This window comes from Bombina bombina, chromosome 5 (genome assembly GCF_027579735.1).
Source record: "Bombina bombina isolate aBomBom1 chromosome 5, aBomBom1.pri, whole genome shotgun sequence".
NCBI classification, from domain to species: domain Eukaryota; kingdom Metazoa; phylum Chordata; class Amphibia; order Anura; family Bombinatoridae; genus Bombina; species Bombina bombina.
In genome coordinates, this window is record NC_069503.1 from 1,020,663,219 (window position 1) to 1,020,683,512 (window position 20,294).

The 20,294-nt window shown below is 33.4% G+C and overlaps 1 protein-coding gene across 1 annotated transcript in view; it reads left to right on the forward strand.

Moving 5' to 3' along the window:
- Nucleotides 1-20,294, forward strand: part of ZFPM2 (zinc finger protein, FOG family member 2) — a 542,864-nt gene that overhangs the window by 516,776 nt on the left and 5,794 nt on the right. The window contains exons 6-7 of the mRNA XM_053713191.1: nucleotides 10,396-10,602; nucleotides 17,681-17,905. Of these exons, the coding sequence (XP_053569166.1) occupies nucleotides 10,396-10,602; nucleotides 17,681-17,905 (432 nt within the window). The remainder of the gene's footprint in view (nucleotides 1-10,395; nucleotides 10,603-17,680; nucleotides 17,906-20,294) is intronic.

A 20,294-nucleotide genomic window follows, 5' to 3' on the forward strand; every position in this document is an offset into this window, starting at 1 on the left:
GAATACATTTCTGTATGCAATGCTTTGGGTTTCCCATGGACCTTACCTAGCTGTTTAACACCAGAGTTGTTTGCTTGTTTTATGATGATTTATCAATTTACAACGTAATGTGCATTTGTATAATAAATCCCAAGGGAACAAAATGACTTTATAATAATATAATTGTGATGGTTAAAGTCTTATTTAAGTCAAGGTTCCTATTGAAAACCAGATGCCATTAGAAAAAAATCTTTCACAATAGATCAGTATTCAGCATTATGGTATAACAGGAGGTGCTAAAGAGAATTAAAACTTGAGGGGTTGAGTAACTGATGGTTAAATGACTAAAGGAAGTAAATAAATATGTTGTGTTGACCTTATTAACACATTTGAATATTTTGGCTAATTGTAAGTGTGAATCAAATAAAATCAACCATATATGTTATTTGTTATCTTTTTTACTTGTCTAGCATTATAGAAACTTAGATTTTGACAGCAAAAGTTCATCAAGCCTAATTAATTCCGTGGATAAAGTTATGCACCTCTATTGAAAGTCTATTCAATGAGGCCTATTTATCAAATGTCTGTCGGACCTGATCCGACAGTGCGGCTCAGGTCCGACAGACATCGCTGAATGCGGATAGCAATACGCTCTCCATATTCAGCATTGCACCAGCAGCCCACAAGCTCCATACAGAGCTTGATAAATGGGTCTCCATGAATCAGACACCTTTTTGTAAAGAAGTTTATTTGTAAACCCTGAACTTGATATATGTATAATACAATATATAAAGGTATATTTTTATACAGATATATTTAGGAATATTTATTTTAAAAAGCATAGAACATTTTCCCCTATGTGAAGGCCATTGGAATGTAAAATATTTACAGAAAATACACAGTAAAACACATTATTACATATTACATTTGAATTAAAGTGCTTTTTCATATTTTCAGGTATTTGAGTGGAAAGGGCTCCAAAGTATATAATATATATGTGTATACATTTGTATATATATATATATATATGTTTATACATGTATATATTTATAAATGTATATACATGTATACATATGTATATATACATACACATATTTAGACATGTATATGTATGTATGTATATATCCATTATAGCCCTTTCCAGTCAAATACCTTGTTATATACCATATACCTTTTAACCCTTATAATTATTTTTTATATTTATATGAGTATTTTTTATTACATAGTGTATATATATATATAAGTGTAACAATTTATTTTATTGTATTTATGTTGTGTTTGGTGCAACTTTTTAATAGCCCTAAACCTTTACGCGAAGACTTCAGTCACTCGTGCCGTTGCATTTACTTTCAACATGCGCACCGCTTGTAATCTTGACCCAAATAAGTAAAATCATGCTATACATGCCGTTTTTTTGTCTGCAGGTTATTTTGCAGAAAAGTTTTCTTAAGAATAATAATAAAAGAAGATTTAATAACATTGAAATAGTTAAGAATAAAAAGGCCAAATACAAAATGATCCTTAGAGCAATAAAGAGAGCAAATGAAAAAGACCAAAAATGGAAAGTGATATAATGAGTAATAAAGAATAAATGAAAACAAGATAGGGTTTAGAAACTTCAGACACTTATGCCTAATTAAAACATGTGTATTGCATACTTGTACAATGTTGTTCTTCACTTACATGCTGTCGTGCTGAGAGATAATCACTTTGTTTCAGTGTGGTAAAAATAGCCCTATTAGTTACTGTATATTTGCACCAGTTTCATTTTAAATTCCAGTAGAAGTTGTTTTGTCTGACTCTTTGCAATTTGCAGGATTTCAAAGCCCACTGAAATTGACCTTTGGAAAAAATGTATTTCTTGAATTTCAGCTTGTGAGGTTAAGAGTTCAGATTTTAATTTGTTTCAGCCTCATTTTTTTGTTTAACTGTGGTATCTCTAATATTTCTTAAATCTTGAATACAAGTTGTCTGTCTTTAAACTGGTTTGTAAGTGTGGTTCTGCTAGAAACTAAAGTTTACTTCTAGAATCTAGATTATTAATTGTGCATTCATCTCAGCAGTTATACGGCATCACTATAGTGCGATTATCAATCTGTGAGCCCGGAACACCTGTGATTACTTTTATCATTCCAACACGGTTCCCAAAAGTCCTATACACTGCCACAAACATATTTATATTGTAATTTCCTTCAAATCTTCTAGAATATTTGCCACTCAAATGTCTCCCACAATTTTTTAGTTGCAACTCAACTATATTTCTCTTTCCTTAACACCTGTTTGAATTGAGCTTTTTCTACTGGACTGAAACAACCCAAAAACAAAGGATTATTGGCCTTCATAAAGCAAAACAGACTTACTCCATACTGCTAAATTTGCTTTAGACACCGCAGATCTCATACATTGGGAAAGTCACTGCACTATTATCCTCAGTGAAAAGGTGCTGGAGTTGAGGGATAAATTAAAGGGATATAAAGCTGCAATATGAAAATGTTCTAATCCAACCCTAATTTAACCCCCATGTTTAAAGGGACATGAAACCCAAAATGTTTCTTTAATTATTCATATAGAGAATATAAGTTTAAAAAAGTTTCCAATTTTACTGCCATCTAGTTCTCTTGCTAATGTATAACACTATTGCAAAACGTCTGCTATATAGTTCTGCAGACACGTGCACACTCCTGAGCTTAAAATTCTGTTTTTCAACAAAGGATAATGAGAAAATAAACAAGATTTAATAATAGAAGTACATTGGAAAGTTGTTTAAAATTGTATGCTTTATCTGAATCATAAAATAAAAATTTTGAGTTTTATATCCCTTTAAGGTCAGCTGTGAAGCAGCCTGTCAGAGAAAGCACATCTCCATAGACGCCAATTACAGCTGTGTTCAGCTCAGTGCATTACTGCTCTGTAACATACATGTATACACATATAACACATATACACATATACACTATGGAGCCATTTCCACTCAAATACCTTACAACATAAACAATGATTTTTTTATTCAATTTTAAAATGTGTTTTACTGTGTATTTACTGTAAATATTTTACATTCCAATGTTCTTCCACATAGTAGAAAATGTTCTTTGTATTTTTAAATATATATTCCTATATATTTATCTGTGTGTGTATATATATATATATATATATATATATATATATATATATATATATACATACAGTATATAGCTGTATATATTTATATTTAGAAATAAAAAGAACATCTTCTATGTGAAGAACATTGGAATGTTAAATATTCATAACTCGTGTCGGGTTGAGTGAAGTGGGTCTAACGCGGTGTCGGGTTAGCACGCGAGCAATAAGCGTTCGTTCTTTTTTGTTTTTTTGAAAGCGCATTCCATTATTCCATGGTCACAGTATCCAAACTTGTCATACTCACACAAATCTGTGCAAATTAAAAGTTTACATCTAGTAGTGTTGATGAGCGACCAAAATCACTAAATTTTACTTGTAATCTGGACCTATATGTTTTCTCTGCCTGGTGCCTTTTCTCTTAAATATACATTTACCATGATATTCTTATGGTAAATGTAAGATTCTTTTCATCAGCTTTTCAGTTCTTTTAATTTATGGGATTATTACTTTTAAGGATTTAGAAGATTTGTATTTAAAGGGACATTAAACTGCTGACCACAACTAGAATAGCACAGTTACTGCTCTCTTTGAAGCCATTCTCCTATTTAAACATGTTACAAGTGCAGGTTAGTAAAGCTCTGCATCTTGTTTGTCTTGAAGCTTGGGTATTCAAGAATCCTGTGAGAGAAGCGTGGACGATACAGACTTACGTTGCCTGTTGCAATGATCTTCCAGGGCTGTAGAAGCGCTGGTCTCGCTGACTGCCTGAGGCATTAATACATACTGTGGCATTGTCACTGTTGGCGAGACTGGTACTATTAAACCCCTAAAAGTGCAGTTGTTAAGGGGCTAATCCATCATAACACTCAGAAAAGTTAAAAGTTATTATTGTGCACAATGAAAAACTTTACAATACAATTGCTTATTTGTTTTTAGTACTTTCAGAAAGTGTGAGTTTTACCTTGGCCCTGAGAGTGGCTAGAATGTGCAGTATTCCATGGAATTCACAACCTTGAGCCTCCTGCATGCTGCAAAGTGATTGCTTGATATTTACCTAAGTTCATTTATATCTGTTTCTAATTGGCCACAAGAATGGAGATAAGATAAACAACATACAAGAGGTTGTTTTTAATTCTGGACTGCAAAGCAATAGACATTTTGCTAGATGTTACTTATAAATTGTTTAAAAACATTTTGTTTCCAGCTATTTTTTTGTATAATGACTGATTTCTGATACATGTATAACAAATTTCTTAAAATATCCCTTTAACATACACTGCCTAAGAACTAACTATAGTGTACTGTTTGAGAGTTCTTCCATTTTATCCTTAGAAATCACAGTGCTGTGAATGAAAAATATTACTTAGTTACAATTATATTGGACAGATTTATGTTCATGATTTTATGGATTTTAAAACTCATTTTCCATTGTAAAAGCTATGAATGGAAAACAAAATATAAAAAATGAAATGCTTTTCATATACTAACTCTATTTGTGTCTACTCCATAGGTATGCTTACAAAATGTAAGATAATTGAAGCTTTGTCAGTTTTGTAACCTAGCAACAGATAGCCATGTTAGGGTATTGAATTGCTCTTCGTTGACAAGCTGGGAGAATATTTGTGTTTATCATGTTTGCTAATGATGGGATTTTTTCCAAAAAGCTTGTCTTAATCTTAATTAGAGTTTATCAGCAAAGAGCTATGTGACATTGTACAGACACTGATTTATTTAAAATAATGAAAAGTGCACGTGAAAATTTTGGCATTGCAGAGATATTTTAAGACCCTCAATTCTTGTAAGAGCAGCTTACATTTCCAAAACGTAATCAAGTTTGAACTGTGATTTCATCCTTTATTATCAAAACTTGCAGTACACTTCACTGTATTTTTGACAGCAATTACTAGCAAAATTGATAAGCTTCCTGCGAGGAACCAGATCTGTTTGCTTAAAAAATCTTGATTATAAACATAGCAGAGAACACAGAGTCCGGAGAATGAAGTGACACAATTATTTATATTTATATATATATATATATATATATATATATATATATATATACATACAATTATTTATCAAACTAAAAGGCAAGCAAAAAGTTAAAAAAAATATTTGTAGACAAGCAGAGTTATTTTTTTAAATAATTTTCATTGCAGACACTGTGTGATTCCAGCTGGTTGTACTAATTTGTGCATTTTAATGCATCAACAAAGAACTTTCAAGAAACCATTTATATATTATTCAAGCCTCTGAATATACATTGTATATCCATTAAAGGGACACTGAACCCAAATTTTTTCTTTCGGGGTTCAGATAGAACATGTAATTTTAAGCAACTTTCTAATTTACTCTGATTATCAATTTTTCTTTGTTCTCTTGTTCTCTTTATTTGAAAAAGATGCATCTAAGCTATTTTTTGGTTCAGTACTCTGGACAGCACTTTTTTATTGGTGGATGAATCTATCCATCAATCAGCAAGGACAACCCAGGTTGTTCACAAAAATGGGCCGGCATCTAAACTTACATTCTTGCATTTCAAATAAAGATACCAAGAGAATAAAGTAAATTTGATAATAGGAGTAAATAAGAAAGTTGCTTAAAATTGCATGCTCTATCTGAATCACAAAAGAAAAAAATTGGGTTCAGTTTCCCTTTAAGCACTAGTTGTTCTCATTGTTGAATATCGAATCATAGATTTACTTAAAGGGATTTGCTAGTGTTTTTAGATTTCAGTTCCATTTGGTGTAATACACTTAACGTGCCATAATAATCCATTAGAGCATGTAATTTTATGACTATTGACCCTGTTCTAAAGTTTGTTTAACCCTGCAATGGCGTTAAACACACAGTAGAAGTGCTGCTCGAGACACACAGTACACTGCTGGTCCCGGACGGAACACACCACTGATCCGATAAACAGCACTAGTTGCACATCTGTCTTGTGTGACTAGCGATGCTGATTGGATCAGTGAAAGTTCCGCTTGGTACCGCGGATCTCAAGCAGCACTTCTACTTTGTGTTTAACCCCTTTGTGGGGGTTAAACAAACAGTAGAGCAGGGTTTATAGTCATAAAATCACATGCTCGGATCAGAGCAAGGAATTTTTTACTATTATGGCCCTTTAAGTATATTATACCTAATGGAGCTGAAAACTAAAAATGATGATGAAGATATAATGATGTGTACAGCTGAAGTAGAACTAGCCCTGTCATAGTTGAGCCATGTAACCTCTTTTTATTGTCATTTTTATGGGGGGGGTTTATTTGTGTTTACCCTCTTTGCTCTTAAACTTCAATTAAATTGATTTGTATATTACCTACACAAATCATATTTTTTTTAAGAAGACCAGGCATTTTTTAAAAGGAGATTGTGCTTAAAATAACTCACATAAAAAGCAGCAAGTCAAGTTACCATTTTTACCTAGAAAGCATGGAAAATGAAACTGTTTAAATTTAAATTGAATACATCAGTTTCAGTTGCGTACCCTTACTTATTCTAAATAGATGTGACTGGCTTCTCAGAACTGAAAATGCACACAGCACATTTCCCAAGGCTAACCCTGCTACACATCTTTCCTTAGCTGGCTTCAGCAGATAACAACTACAAAACAAGGCACTTTATATTTAAAGGGACACTGAACCCAATTTTTTTCTTTCGTGATTTAGATAGAGCATGCAATTTTAAGCAACTTTCTAATTTACTCCTATTATCAATTTTTCTTCGTTCTCTTGCTATCTTAATTTAACAAAGAAGGCATCTAAGCTTTTTTCTTGGTTCAGAACTCTGAATAGCACTTTTTTATTGGTGGATGAATTTATCCACCAATCAGCAAGGACAACCCAGGTTGTTCACCAAAAATGGGCCGGCATCTAAACTTACATTCTTGCATTTCAAATAAAGATACCAACAGAATAAAGAAAATGTGATAATAGGAGTAAATTAGAAAGTTGCTTAAAATTTCATGCTCTATCTGAATCACAAAAGAAAAAATTTGGTTTCTGTGTCCCTTTAATTATCTTGGCTAGCCTTGTTTTCTGCAGACCCGAGCCCAGATTGGCTCTTCCAAATAGGGTAAATAATGGGCGGAGTTTGGTTTTTGGAAAATAATTATAACAGACAAGATGTTAATTTGTTTTAAAAATGTTTACACTTGGTTCATATGTATATATGTATAGCTATAGCGAGATAACATAACTGTCTTGTAGTTACAAGATGTTTAGTGTCCCTTAAAGTCGTCTGAGGAATGTTTAGCCCCAATGAACTTCCCCTATTCAATCCTTCTACTATGGCAGTATGATATATCATATGTCTTTGCTTTTGATTCAGAATGTAAGAACTGCATTATTACTATTTTTAAATTATTATTTACATTTGAACAAATTTTTCTTATTGATATTTAAATAGACATGAAACTCATTATTCAGATAGAGAATACAATTTTAAGCAACTTTCCAGTTTTAATTTGCTTTGTATCTTGATATCCTTTGTTGAAAAGAATACCTAGATATGCTCAGGAGCTGGGATCTAGCTGCTGATTGGTGGCTGTAAATATATAGCTCTTATTATTGGCTTACCAATGTGTTTAGCTAGCTCCCAGTAGTGCATTGTTGCTCCTTCAATAAAGGATAACAAGTGAATGAAGCAAAATTCATAATAGAAGTAAATTTGAAAGTTGTATAAAATAGTATGCTCTATCTGAATCATGATGGAAAAATGTGGGGTTTCCTGTCCCTTTAAGCTTCAATTTAGAAAGATAATGTAATACCAAGTTGTATAGGTTATAATATGCTTAATTGCCAATTAATAATGTAGTATTTAAGATAGATTCATATTGTGTGTAAAAAAATATTGTAAATTATTTTTTCTCATCTTTGCAAGCAATCAGTAATGCCTAATTAATTAATTCAGGATTTCTGTAAAACAATGTCCAAAATTTGCAATTTAACTATAGAATATCTTCTGGCCTTATCTCTTGTAGCAGATTCCTGTAACAACTTGTTTTAAAACTATAATCTCTTTGAGGAGAAAAATGAAGTGAAGTTGAAAAGGCAGTTATCTTGTATGATAAACACAGCAATATTACTTATCAAAATGGATACACTTTTCACTTGCATAGTGAATACAGCATCTATGTGCCACATACACAAAAATGTAAACTAGAAAGTATGGTGTATTATTCGAGCCAAAACAGATATGGATTTATACCTATGTCTGGAATTATAGATAACAGCATTGTAGTGATTTTTATTTCTGTCTAAACAAGTTTAACAAATTAGCTTCTAGATTCCTCTCATTAATACATCAGACAATATACTTTGCTAAATGCAAATAAAAAAAAAACTCCTCAGTGTCATCATTTGCAGTGATTGGAGATGCTAAGAATGACAATTTCAGTTTCCAGATTTAATTTGATGTTTTATTTCTACTTTGTTTTTATTCTAAATACCTCAAATGAGTAAATTTGTATTCTCTTCAATAAAAGATGAAAAATAGAACAAAGTCAAAATGTATAATAGAAAAGTAAACTGTAAATTTATTGTACTCTCTCTATGAATCATGACAGAAAAATATTGGGTTTGATAATCCCTTAAAGAAATAGTCTAGTCAAAATTAAACTTTCATGATTCAGATAGACCAGACATTTGTAGGCCACTTTCTAACTTTCTCCTAATTATTTGTAAAGCAAGAATATAAGCATAGGAGCAGGCCCATTTTTGGGTCAGCATCTGGGTAGCACTTTCTGATTGGTGTCTAAATGTTGCCACCAATCAACACGCGCTACCCAGGTTTTGCTTTAGGTGCTCTTCCTGAATTCTTGTGTAGGCAAACTGTGCTGTGATATTTTAGTATAGATATTGCAAAATGTAACTTTGGAAACAGCACACAATTGTGTAGCAGTCTACGGAGGAGACTTATAATGCCCATCAACATATGAGATAAGTAAAGTCTCCAGCTGCTTAAAATTTTAAAAACACCTTTATTTTCACATAAATGCCAACAAATTAAAGCTATACATATTGCAGGCAGTAGTTGGGTTAAAGGGACACTAAACCCCATTGTCTCCTTTCATGATTCAGATAGAGTATGCAATTTTAAGAAACTTTCTAATTTACTCGTATTACCAATTTTTCTTCGTTCTCTTGCTATCTATATTTAAAAAGCAGGAATGTAAAGCTAAGGAGCCACCTATAAGAAAGCATAACCCAGTTTCTGAAACAAAAATGGGCCGACTCCTAAGCTTTACATTCCTGCTTTTTAAATAAAGATAGCAAGAGAACAAAAAACATTGATAATAGGAGTAAATTAGAAAGTTGCTTAAAATTGCATGCACTATCTGAATCGTGAAAGAAAACAATTGGGTTTAGTATCCCTTTAAAGGGTCATTCTATAGTAAAAGAAAAAAAAACATGTTTTTTTTTAAATTATGTTTCTTTGAAACGCGTTAAAAATATAATCAAAGCACACTTAGATGGTCAGTGATTATTTGCTCTCCAACTTTACCTTCTTCTGCAGTGGAACAGATCCCAACCTTGAGTTTGTATTTAACCCATTTGCATGAAACAAATGTTTAAAAATAAAATATTCTATTGAACTAGAGTAATTTATTATTTCACTAGAATTCCTCTAAAGGGGTAAAATAGTGCAAAAAAGAAAATGCTCTAATGTGTCAATATATTTTATTATTACACTTTTGCCTGCATAGGGCTGTGAGGTTAAACACATAGTTAAAGTCAGCTCCAGAGCTAACTGAACTAGGAGCTAACTGAACACATCTAGTGAGCCAATGACAAGATGCAAATATACAGTATATATCCATTAGCCACTATTGACCAGCTAACTCTCATGAGTTTACTGCTGCTCCCAAGCCTACCTAGGTAAGTTTTTTAAATAAAGGCTACCAAGAAAACAAAGTACATTTTATAAATAAAGTAAATTGAAAATTAATTTTAAAGTGCATAATTCCATGGCATTTTAATTTATATCATAAATGTATCACCTGTAAATCGTTTTGTTATTTTCTTATGAAAAGATTTTTACATTTTAAAAGTTCTGTCCTTTTTATATTTATGCACCTGTTGGCAATAGGTAGTAGCTAATATACTGTATATATATATATATATATATATATATATATATATATATATATATATATATATATATAAAATTTAATAGTGAGATTATATATTATAGACCTGATTTATACACTGGAATTTGGACTATCAGAAAAAAGGAACTAATGTATCCTCCAATCATACAACATTATCAGTGATTATTCCATGAATAATTAACCATAATCTGTAATTTTTGCTTTTTCAGGAGGGCAACTGTGGTGCACAACAACCAAAACAATCTTGGAAGGAGAAGAGCTAGTTGCCTTTGTTGTGGATTTTGACTCAAGGCTACAAGCTGCAACTCAGATGACTCTTACAGATGGGATGTATCCTGCTCGCTTGTTGGACTCAATACAGTTGCTTCCACAACAAGCAGCTATGGCTTCTATTTTGCCTACAGCTATTGTCAACAGTAGGTGTCATAAAATATGCATGGCCATTTGAGTTTCAGATGAAAAAAAATATATTTTAATGTGTGATTATGTATGTGTGTGTGATTATCTGTGTGTGATTGTATATGTGTATGTGTGCATGTGTGATTGTGCGTGTTCATGTGTGTGCATATGTGTGTGATTGTATATGTGTATGTGTGATTGTGTGTGTGTGATTATCTGTGTGTAATTGTATATGTGTATGTGAGCATGTGTGATTATGTATGTGTGCATGTGTGATTATGTATGTGTGTGTGATTATCTGTGTGTGATTGTATATGTGTATGTGTGCATGTGTGATTATGTATGTGTGCATGTGTGATTATGTATGTGTGCATGTGTGATTATGTATGTGTGTGTGATTATCTGTGTGTGATTGTATATGTGTATGTGTGCATGTGTGATTATGTATGTGTGCATGTGTGATTATGTATGTGTGTGTGATTATCTGTGTGTGATTGTATATGTGTATGTGTGCATGTGTGATTGTATATGTGTATGTGTGATTGTGTGTGTGTGATTATCTGTGTGTGATTGTATATGTGTATGTGCGTATGTGTGATTATGTGTGTGTGATGATCTATGTGTGATTGTATATGCATATGTGTGCATGTGTTATTATGTGTGTATGTGATTGTGTGTGTGATTATCTATGTGTATGTGTGATTATGTGTGTGTGATTGTATATGTGTATGTGTTATTGTGTGTGTGTGTGTGATTATCTGTGTGTGATTGTATATGTGTATGTGTGGCGCATGTGTGAATATGTGTGTATGTGATTGTGTGTGTGTGTATTATTATTTATGTGATTGTATATGTGTATGTGTGCATGTGTGATTATGTGTGTGTGATTATCTGTGTGATTGTATGTGTGCATGTGTGTTTATGTGTGTTCATGTGTGATTGTGTGTGTATGTGATTGTGTGTGTGTGATTATCTATGTGTGATTGTATATGTGTATGTGTGCATATGTGATTATGTGTGTGTAATTATCTGTGTGATTGTGTGTGTGTGCACGTGTGATTTTGTGTGTGTGTGATTATCTATGTGTGATTGTATATATGTATGTGTGCATGTGTTATTATGTGTGTGTGATTTTCTTTGTGTGATTGTATATATGTATGTGTGCATGTGTGTGTTTATGTGTGTTATTGTATGTGTTCATGTGTGTGCATATGTGTATGATTGTATGTGTTCATGTGTATGTGTACATGTATATGTTTGTGGGTGTACATGCATGTGTGATTATGTGTGTGTGATGATCTATGTGTGCTTGTATATGGGTATGTGTGCATGTGTGATTATGTGTGTATGTGATTGTGTGTGTGTGATTATCTATGTGTGATTGTGTATGTGTGCATTTGTGATTATGTGTGTTTGTGATTATCTGTGTGATTGTATATGTGTGTGTGTGATTGTATATGTGTATGTGTGATTGTGTGTGTGTGTGATTGTATATGTGTATGTGTGGTACATGTGTGATTATGTGTGTATGTGATTGTGTGTGTGTTTGATTATCTATGTGTGATTGTATATGTGTATGTGTGCACGTGTGATTATTTGTGTGTGATTATCTGTTTGACTGTATATGTATATGTGTGCATGTGTGATTATCTGTGTTTATGTGTGGTGCATGTGTGATTGTGTGATTATCTATGTGTGATTGTATATGTGCATATGTGATTATGTGTGTGTGATTATCTGTGATATTGTATATGCGTATGTGTGCATGCGTGATTTTGTGTGTGTGTGATTATGTGTGATTGTATATGCGTATGTGTGCATGTGTGATTGTGTGTGTTCATGTGTGTACGAATGTATATGTGTATGTGTGCATGTGTGATTATGTGTGTGTGTGATTATCTATGTGTGATTGTACATGTGTATGTGTGCATGCTTGATTGTGTGTGCTCATGTGTGTGCATATGTGTGTGATTGTATATGTGTATGTGTGCATGTGTGATTATGTATGTGTGCATGTGTGATTATGTATGTGTGCATGTGTGATTATGTATGTGTGTGTGATTATCTGTGTGTGATTGTATATGTGTATGTGTGCATGTGTGATTGTATATGTGTATGTGTGATTGTGTGTGTGTGATTATCTGTGTGTGATTGTATATGTGTATGTGCGTATGTGTGATTATGTGTGTGTGATGATCTATGTGTGATTGTATATGCATATGTGTGCATGTGTTATTATGTGTGTATGTGATTGTGTGTGTGATTATCTATGTGTATGTGTGATTATGTGTGTGTGATTGTATATGTGTATGTGTTATTGTGTGTGTGTGTGTGATTATCTGTGTGTGATTGTATATGTGTATGTGTGGCGCATGTGTGAATATGTGTGTATGTGATTGTGTGTGTGTGTATTATTATTTATGTGATTGTATATGTGTATGTGTGCATGTGTGATTATGTGTGTGTGATTATCTGTGTGATTGTATGTGTGCATGTGTGTTTATGTGTGTTCATGTGTGATTGTGTGTGTATGTGATTGTGTGTGTGTGATTATCTATGTGTGATTGTATATGTGTATGTGTGCATATGTGATTATGTGTGTGTAATTATCTGTGTGATTGTGTGTGTGTGCACGTGTGATTTTGTGTGTGTGTGATTATCTATGTGTGATTGTATATATGTATGTGTGCATGTGTTATTATGTGTGTGTGATTTTCTTTGTGTGATTGTATATATGTATGTGTGCATGTGTGTGTTTATGTGTGTTATTGTATGTTTTCATGTGTGTGCATATGTGTATGATTGTATGTGTTCATGTGTATGTGTACATGTATATGTTTGTGGGTGTACATGCATGTGTGATTATGTGTGTGTGATGATCTATGTGTGCTTGTATATGGGTATGTGTGCATGTGTGATTATGTGTGTATGTGATTGTGTGTGTGTGATTATCTATGTGTGATTGTGTATTTGTGCATTTGTGATTATGTGTGTTTGTGATTATCTGTGTGATTGTATATGTGTGTGTGTGATTGTATATGTGTATGTGTGATTGTGTGTGTGTGTGATTGTATATGTGTATGTGTGGTACATGTGTGATTATGTGTGTATGTGATTGTGTGTGTGTTTGATTATCTATGTGTGATTGTATATGTGTATGTGTGCACGTGTGATTATTTGTGTGTGATTATCTGTTTGACTGTATATGTGTATGTGTGCATGTGTGATTATGTGTGTTTATGTGTGGTGCATGTGTGATTGTGTGTGTGTGATTATCTATGTGTGATTGTATATGTGCATATGTGATTATGTGTGTGTGATTATCTGTGATATTGTATATGTGTATGTGTGCATGTGTGATTTTGTGTGTGTGTGATTATGTGTGATTGTATATGCGTATGTGTGCATGTGTGATTGTGTGTGTTCATGTGTGTACGAATGTATATGTGTATGTGTGCATGTGTGATTATGTGTGTGTGTGATTATCTATGTGTGATTGTACATGTGTATGTGTGCATGTTTGATTGTGTGTGCTCATGTGTGTGCATATGTGTGTGATTGTATATGTGTGATTGTGTATTTGTGCATTTGTGATTATGTGTGTTTGTGATTATCTGTGTGATTGTATATGTGTGTGTGTGATTGTATATGTGTATGTGTGATTGTGTGTGTGTGTGATTGTATATGTGTATGTGTGGTACATGTGTGATTATGTGTGTATGTGATTGTGTGTGTGTTTGATTATCTATGTGTGATTGTATATGTGTATGTGTGCACGTGTGATTATTTGTGTGTGATTATCTGTTTGACTGTATATGTGTATGTGTGCATGTGTGATTATGTGTGTTTATGTGTGGTGCATGTGTGATTGTGTGTGTGTGATTATCTATGTGTGATTGTATATGTGCATATGTGATTATGTGTGTGTGATTATCTGTGATATTGTATATGTGTATGTGTGCATGTGTGATTTTGTGTGTGTGTGATTATGTGTGATTGTATATGCGTATGTGTGCATGTGTGATTGTGTGTGTTCATGTGTGTACGAATGTATATGTGTATGTGTGCATGTGTGATTATGTGTGTGTGTGATTATCTATGTGTGATTGTACATGTGTATGTGTGCATGTTTGATTGTGTGTGCTCATGTGTGTGCATATGTGTGTGATTGTATATGTGTATGTGTGCATGTGTGATTATGTGTGTGTGGGATTATCTTTGTGTGATTGTATATGTGTATGTGTGCATGTGTGATTTTGTGTGTGTGTGTGTGTGATTATCTATGTGTGATTGTATATGTGTATGTGTTAAAGCTTGATTGTGTGTGCTTATGTGTGTGCATATGTGTGTGATTGTATATGTGTATGTGTGCATGTGTGTGTGTGATTATCTTTGTGTGATTGTATATATGTATGTGTGCATGTGTGTATGCGTGTGTTCATGTGTGTGCATATGTGTGTTATTGTATGTGTTCATATGTGTGCATATGTGTATGATTGTATGTGTTCATGTGTATTTTTGTGTACATGTATATGTTTGTGGGTGTACATGCATGTGTTAGACTTGTTCTCAAATAAAACATGGAAAATGATTAAATAACCAACCATTATTTAAAGGGACAGTCTATACCAGAATTTTTATTGTTTTAAAAGATAGATAATCCCTTTATTACCCATTCCCCAGTTTTGCATAACCAACACAGTTATAATATACTTTTAACCTTTGTGATTATCTTGTATCTAAGCCTCTGCAAACTGCCCCTTTATTTCAGTTCTTTTGACAGACTTGCAGTCTAGCCAATCAGTGCCTGCTCCCAGATAACTTCACGTGCACGAGCACAGTGTTATCTATATGAAATACATGAACTAACACCCTCTAGTGGTGAAAAACTGTTAAAATGCATTCTGAAAAGAGGTGGCCTTCAAGGTCTAAGAAATTAGCATATGAACCTCCTAGGTTAAGCTTTCAACTAAGAATACCAAGAGAACAAAGCAAAATTGGTGATAAAAGTAAATTGGAAAATTGTTTAAAATTACATGCCCTATCTAAATCATGAAAGTTTATTTTGACCTAGACTGTCCCTTTAATGTATTACTAGCAGATTACTAAATAGATTGAGACAGCAACTATCAAGGCTATTTTTATAATGTGCTTAGTTAAATAATTGTTTACAATTTTCTATCCTGCCTTTAATACTGTATTTGTGTTGTGCCTATTAATATAAATTATAACACCTTCCCATTTTACATTTATTTTCACTCTTTAACTGACTCATTGGGGACAAATGAAAGGGACAGAGTATGGTGTGTGAGAGTGAAAGAGATATAGAGCAACTGAGTTTAAACAAAAGTGAGAGGGGCAAAATTTAGAATGGAAAATGGAGGCCTGGGGAGTATTTTGGTTTAGCCAACTAGACCTGTGCCTAAGGCAGTAGGATTTAGGGGGCAATTGTGAGAGAAATTCTATGGCATGATGTCTTTTCAGTCTTATGCTTTCTAAATTTATTAATTTTATTACAAATCAATGTTACCTGGTTGTCTTGTTGGGGTGCATGGCTTCTCAATCCCTGGCCTCTGGTTTTGTTATATACATTGGCCAAATACAAGCTATTTAGAGGGCAGCAGATTTCCCAGTCACTAGGTCAACACCAAAACTAAATACACCACTGCCAGAGAAACATGATCATGCATGAAGGAGAGCAGCAGAGAAGGATTAGATCAGTTGAACCATAGATGGTCATAAGCAAGTAAGTAGAGAAAAGGGTTATGGAGGAATGATAGTATAAATGTGAGGTGGAAGACAGAGCATGTTGTCAAATAAGTAGTGAGAACAAGACGTTGGCAAATGATTTCATGAACAAGCTACTATCTAACAAAAGAATAATCTAAAACCCAACATGTTCGTAATATCAAAGTAACCAGAGAGGAACACAATATTTAGCAGATTAAAAAAATCTTAATCCTAGGAAACGTAAAATGGTTTAAAGGGATAAGTTTAGTGTCAGTAGCTCTTGGAGATCATTTGACGATATCAAACAAACTGTAGCTTTGGTGGTTATAGACAACAAGTTAAGATACTGACCGCCATTTAAATCCGGCAAGAGTATGTTGAAGGAAAGGGTAAGATCAGCTGTATCTGTATTAGTGGGAAACGCTGAGTGGGTTTAATCTGGATGACCCACTCAGTCCAAAGGATAAAGAAAATTACATAAATTGTTAGTTTACACAGATAGATTTATAAGGTCTAACCTACATAAAAAGTCATAAGTCAACAGCTTCATCCAAAATTATTCTAGAAGTATAGTTTGATGGCATAATTGATCTAACTGAAAACAAGCAAATCCTTTGCCAGGTTAGCACGAGTGCATGTGTCAGCACTAATATTCCCAAAACAAAAGGGCTTTGTAAACCCCCTTGTTGTAGAATTTTGAGATACTGATGAAGAGTTGCATTTCTTTCTAAATATTCTAAAAAATATTAATCTTTGTTCCATTTTATTTATGGCCAACCAACAATAATAAAATCATTCCAAAGTCTGATTAGCTGATTGATAAAATCAAACTGTATTTTAGATACTGGTATACATGACTTTCTTTTAAAGGACCAGTAAATACAGTAGATTTGCATAATCACACATGTATGATAAAAAGTCAATGCAATAGCACTTAGTCTGAACTTCAAATGAGTAGTAGATTTTTTTCTGACAAATTTCAAAGTTACCGTATGTCTAGTTCCACTTGTTCTGTATCACGTGACAGCCATCAGCCAATCACAAATGCATATACATATATTCTGTGAATTCTTGCCCATGCTCAGTAGGAGCTGGTGACTCAAAAAGTGTAAATATAAAAAGACTGTGCACATTTTGTTAATGGATGTAAATTGGAAAGTTGTTTAAAATTGCAGGCTCTATCTGATTTCTGAAAGTTTAATTTTGACTTGAGTGTCCCTTTAAATGTGTTTTTTTCAATATATTACAATTATTCTTTTATATATTATAATTAAGAAAAATCAATTAAAAATCAATTAACTTATACATTGACTAATTAACTCATTTATAGTATTGATTATATGCATTTTACTCTTTCTTTTGTAGAAGATATATTCCCCTGTAAATCATGTGGCATTTGGTATCGGAGTGAGCGGAACCTGCAAGCTCATCTCATGTATTACTGTAGTGGAAGGCAAAGAGAAAATGTTCAGAATTCAGAGGAAAATGAAGACAGTGCCCACCAGATATCCAGTATATGTCCGTTCCCACAGTGTACAAAAAGCTTTTCTAATGCAAGAGATCTGGAACAGCACTTAAATTCTCACACAGGTAAATTTATTTGAATACTTGGCTATGGAATGTGATACAATTCTTTTAATCTTTAAAGTGTGAATAAATTATAATTTGTAGTTATCTACTGCAAAGTCAGGTATGAGGTATTTGAATTAGTTTTAATGATAAAGGGACATAGCAGGTCCCTAACTAGTATTTAAAGGGAAAGTAAACACCTTGAGATTTGTATATACTATGTTTTAAAATGAAACAACTTTGCAATATACTTTAAATATTTTTTGCCCCCCTTTCATGTAGTTTAGCTCTGAAAATTGAGTAATTTCTAATTCCCAGATCTTAAACTGCAGCCTGCTGACTTCTCAAGGCTAATTCTGCTATATATATTTCCCTAATTGGCGTTATGAGAAAACAACTGCTAAACAATGCACTCTATACTAACATAATAGTCGTGACAAGCCTTGTTGTCTGCAGGCTAAAGCCCTGATTGGCTCTCAAAATAAGGAAAATGGATGGGGTTGAATTGGGCTATTAATAAGTAATTGCAATAAAAAGGATGTTAATGTGTTTTAAAAATGTTAAGAATTGGCTGATATGTTGTTTTATAGCGACACAACAGACATGTCTTGTAATTACAAGGTGTTTATGGTCCCTTTAAAGCAAAAGGGACAAACAGTTCTAGACTTGAAGTTAATCTCTATCTTGTAGTTAAAGGGACATGAAACCCAATTTTTTTCTTTTTTGATTCACATAGAACATACACTTTTAAACAATTCCAATTTTCTTCTATTATGTAATGTGCTTCATTTTCTTTGTAACCTTTCTTAAAAAGAAGACCTAGGTAGGCACAGGAGCTGGGAACTAGCTGCTGATTGGTGGCTACACATATATGCCTCTTGTCATTGGCTTACCAAAGTAAACTCCCAGTAGCGCATTGCTGCTCCTTCAATAAAGGATACCAAGAGATTGAAGCAAAACTGAAAATAGTAGTAAACTGGAATTATCTGAAACATGAAAGAAAAAATTTGATTTCATGACCCTTTAATGTGCATGGGCAAAAAATTCTGTTTGGCCGAATCTTTCGGACTAACTATACAGGTTTTCCGAAAATTCTGCTGCGATGCTATTTGGTATTTATTTCAGTTTAAATTAAACAAATACTGAATGTTCATGCAACATTTACATTTGTTTTTATTAAACAAATGTAAATGTTCCTTTGCTACAGGTGAAAAGGTTCACCTGTAGCGTTACATAGTTACCTTTAGCTCACTTGAGAGCACGCTAATCTGTACTGGTATTACAAGTTGACAGCAATGCGGCATTGCTGGTAAGCATTGCACTCACGAGAGAGCTCTTCCATAGGCTAATATGGGAGCCTCGTTCTCATGCCGTGAGACAGGGCATGAGAACTAATGCAGCAAAGGGGGCAAGTAGTGCAGCAAATATAAATACATATGTATATGAATATATACGTATATATTTATGTGTTAATATGTGTACACAGTTCCCATAGAACACAATGTAAAGGAACTTTTCAATGCCCTTTTTTTAAAAAAAACATCCCACACCCGCCAACTTTAGCCCCCAAAACTGTATAGTGCAGTTATTTTATTAATTTTATCGATTAAACACCACTTCTACCTGTAATACCAGCATTGCTTACGGTAGCGGTAAGCTGGCAAAATGTGCTCGTGTACGATTTCCCCATAGGAAACAATGGGGCTGAGACGGCTGAAAAAACCCTAACACCTGCAAAAAAGCAGCGTTCAGCTCTTAACGCAGCCCCATTGTTTCCTATGGGAAAACACTTTCTAAGTCTACACCTAACACCCTAACATGAACCCCGAGTCTAAACACCCCTAACCTTACATTTATTATCCTCTAATCTGCCGCCCCCAACATCGTCACCACCTGCATTATACTATTAACCCCTAATCTGCCGCTCCGGACACGGCTGCCACCTACATTATCCCTATGAACCCCTAATCTGCTGCCCCTAACATCGCGGACACCTATATTATATTTATTAACCCCTAATCTGCCGCCCCCAACGTCGCCGCCACCTACCTACAATTATTAACCCCTAATCTGCCGCCCCCAACGTCGCCGCTACTATATTAAATGTATTAACCTCTAAACCTACGTCTAACCCTAACACCCCCTAACTTAAATCTATTTTTAATAAATGTAAATAAAATTTCTATAATTAAATAAATTATTGCTATTTAAAACTAAATACTTACCTATCAAATAAACCCTAATAAAGCTACAATATAACTAATAGTTACATTGTAGCTATTTTAGGATTTATATTTATTTTACAGGCAACTTTGTATTTATTTTAACTAGGTACAATAGCTATTAAATAGTTAATAACTATTTAATAGATACCTAGTTAAAATAATTACAAAATTACCCGTAAAATAAA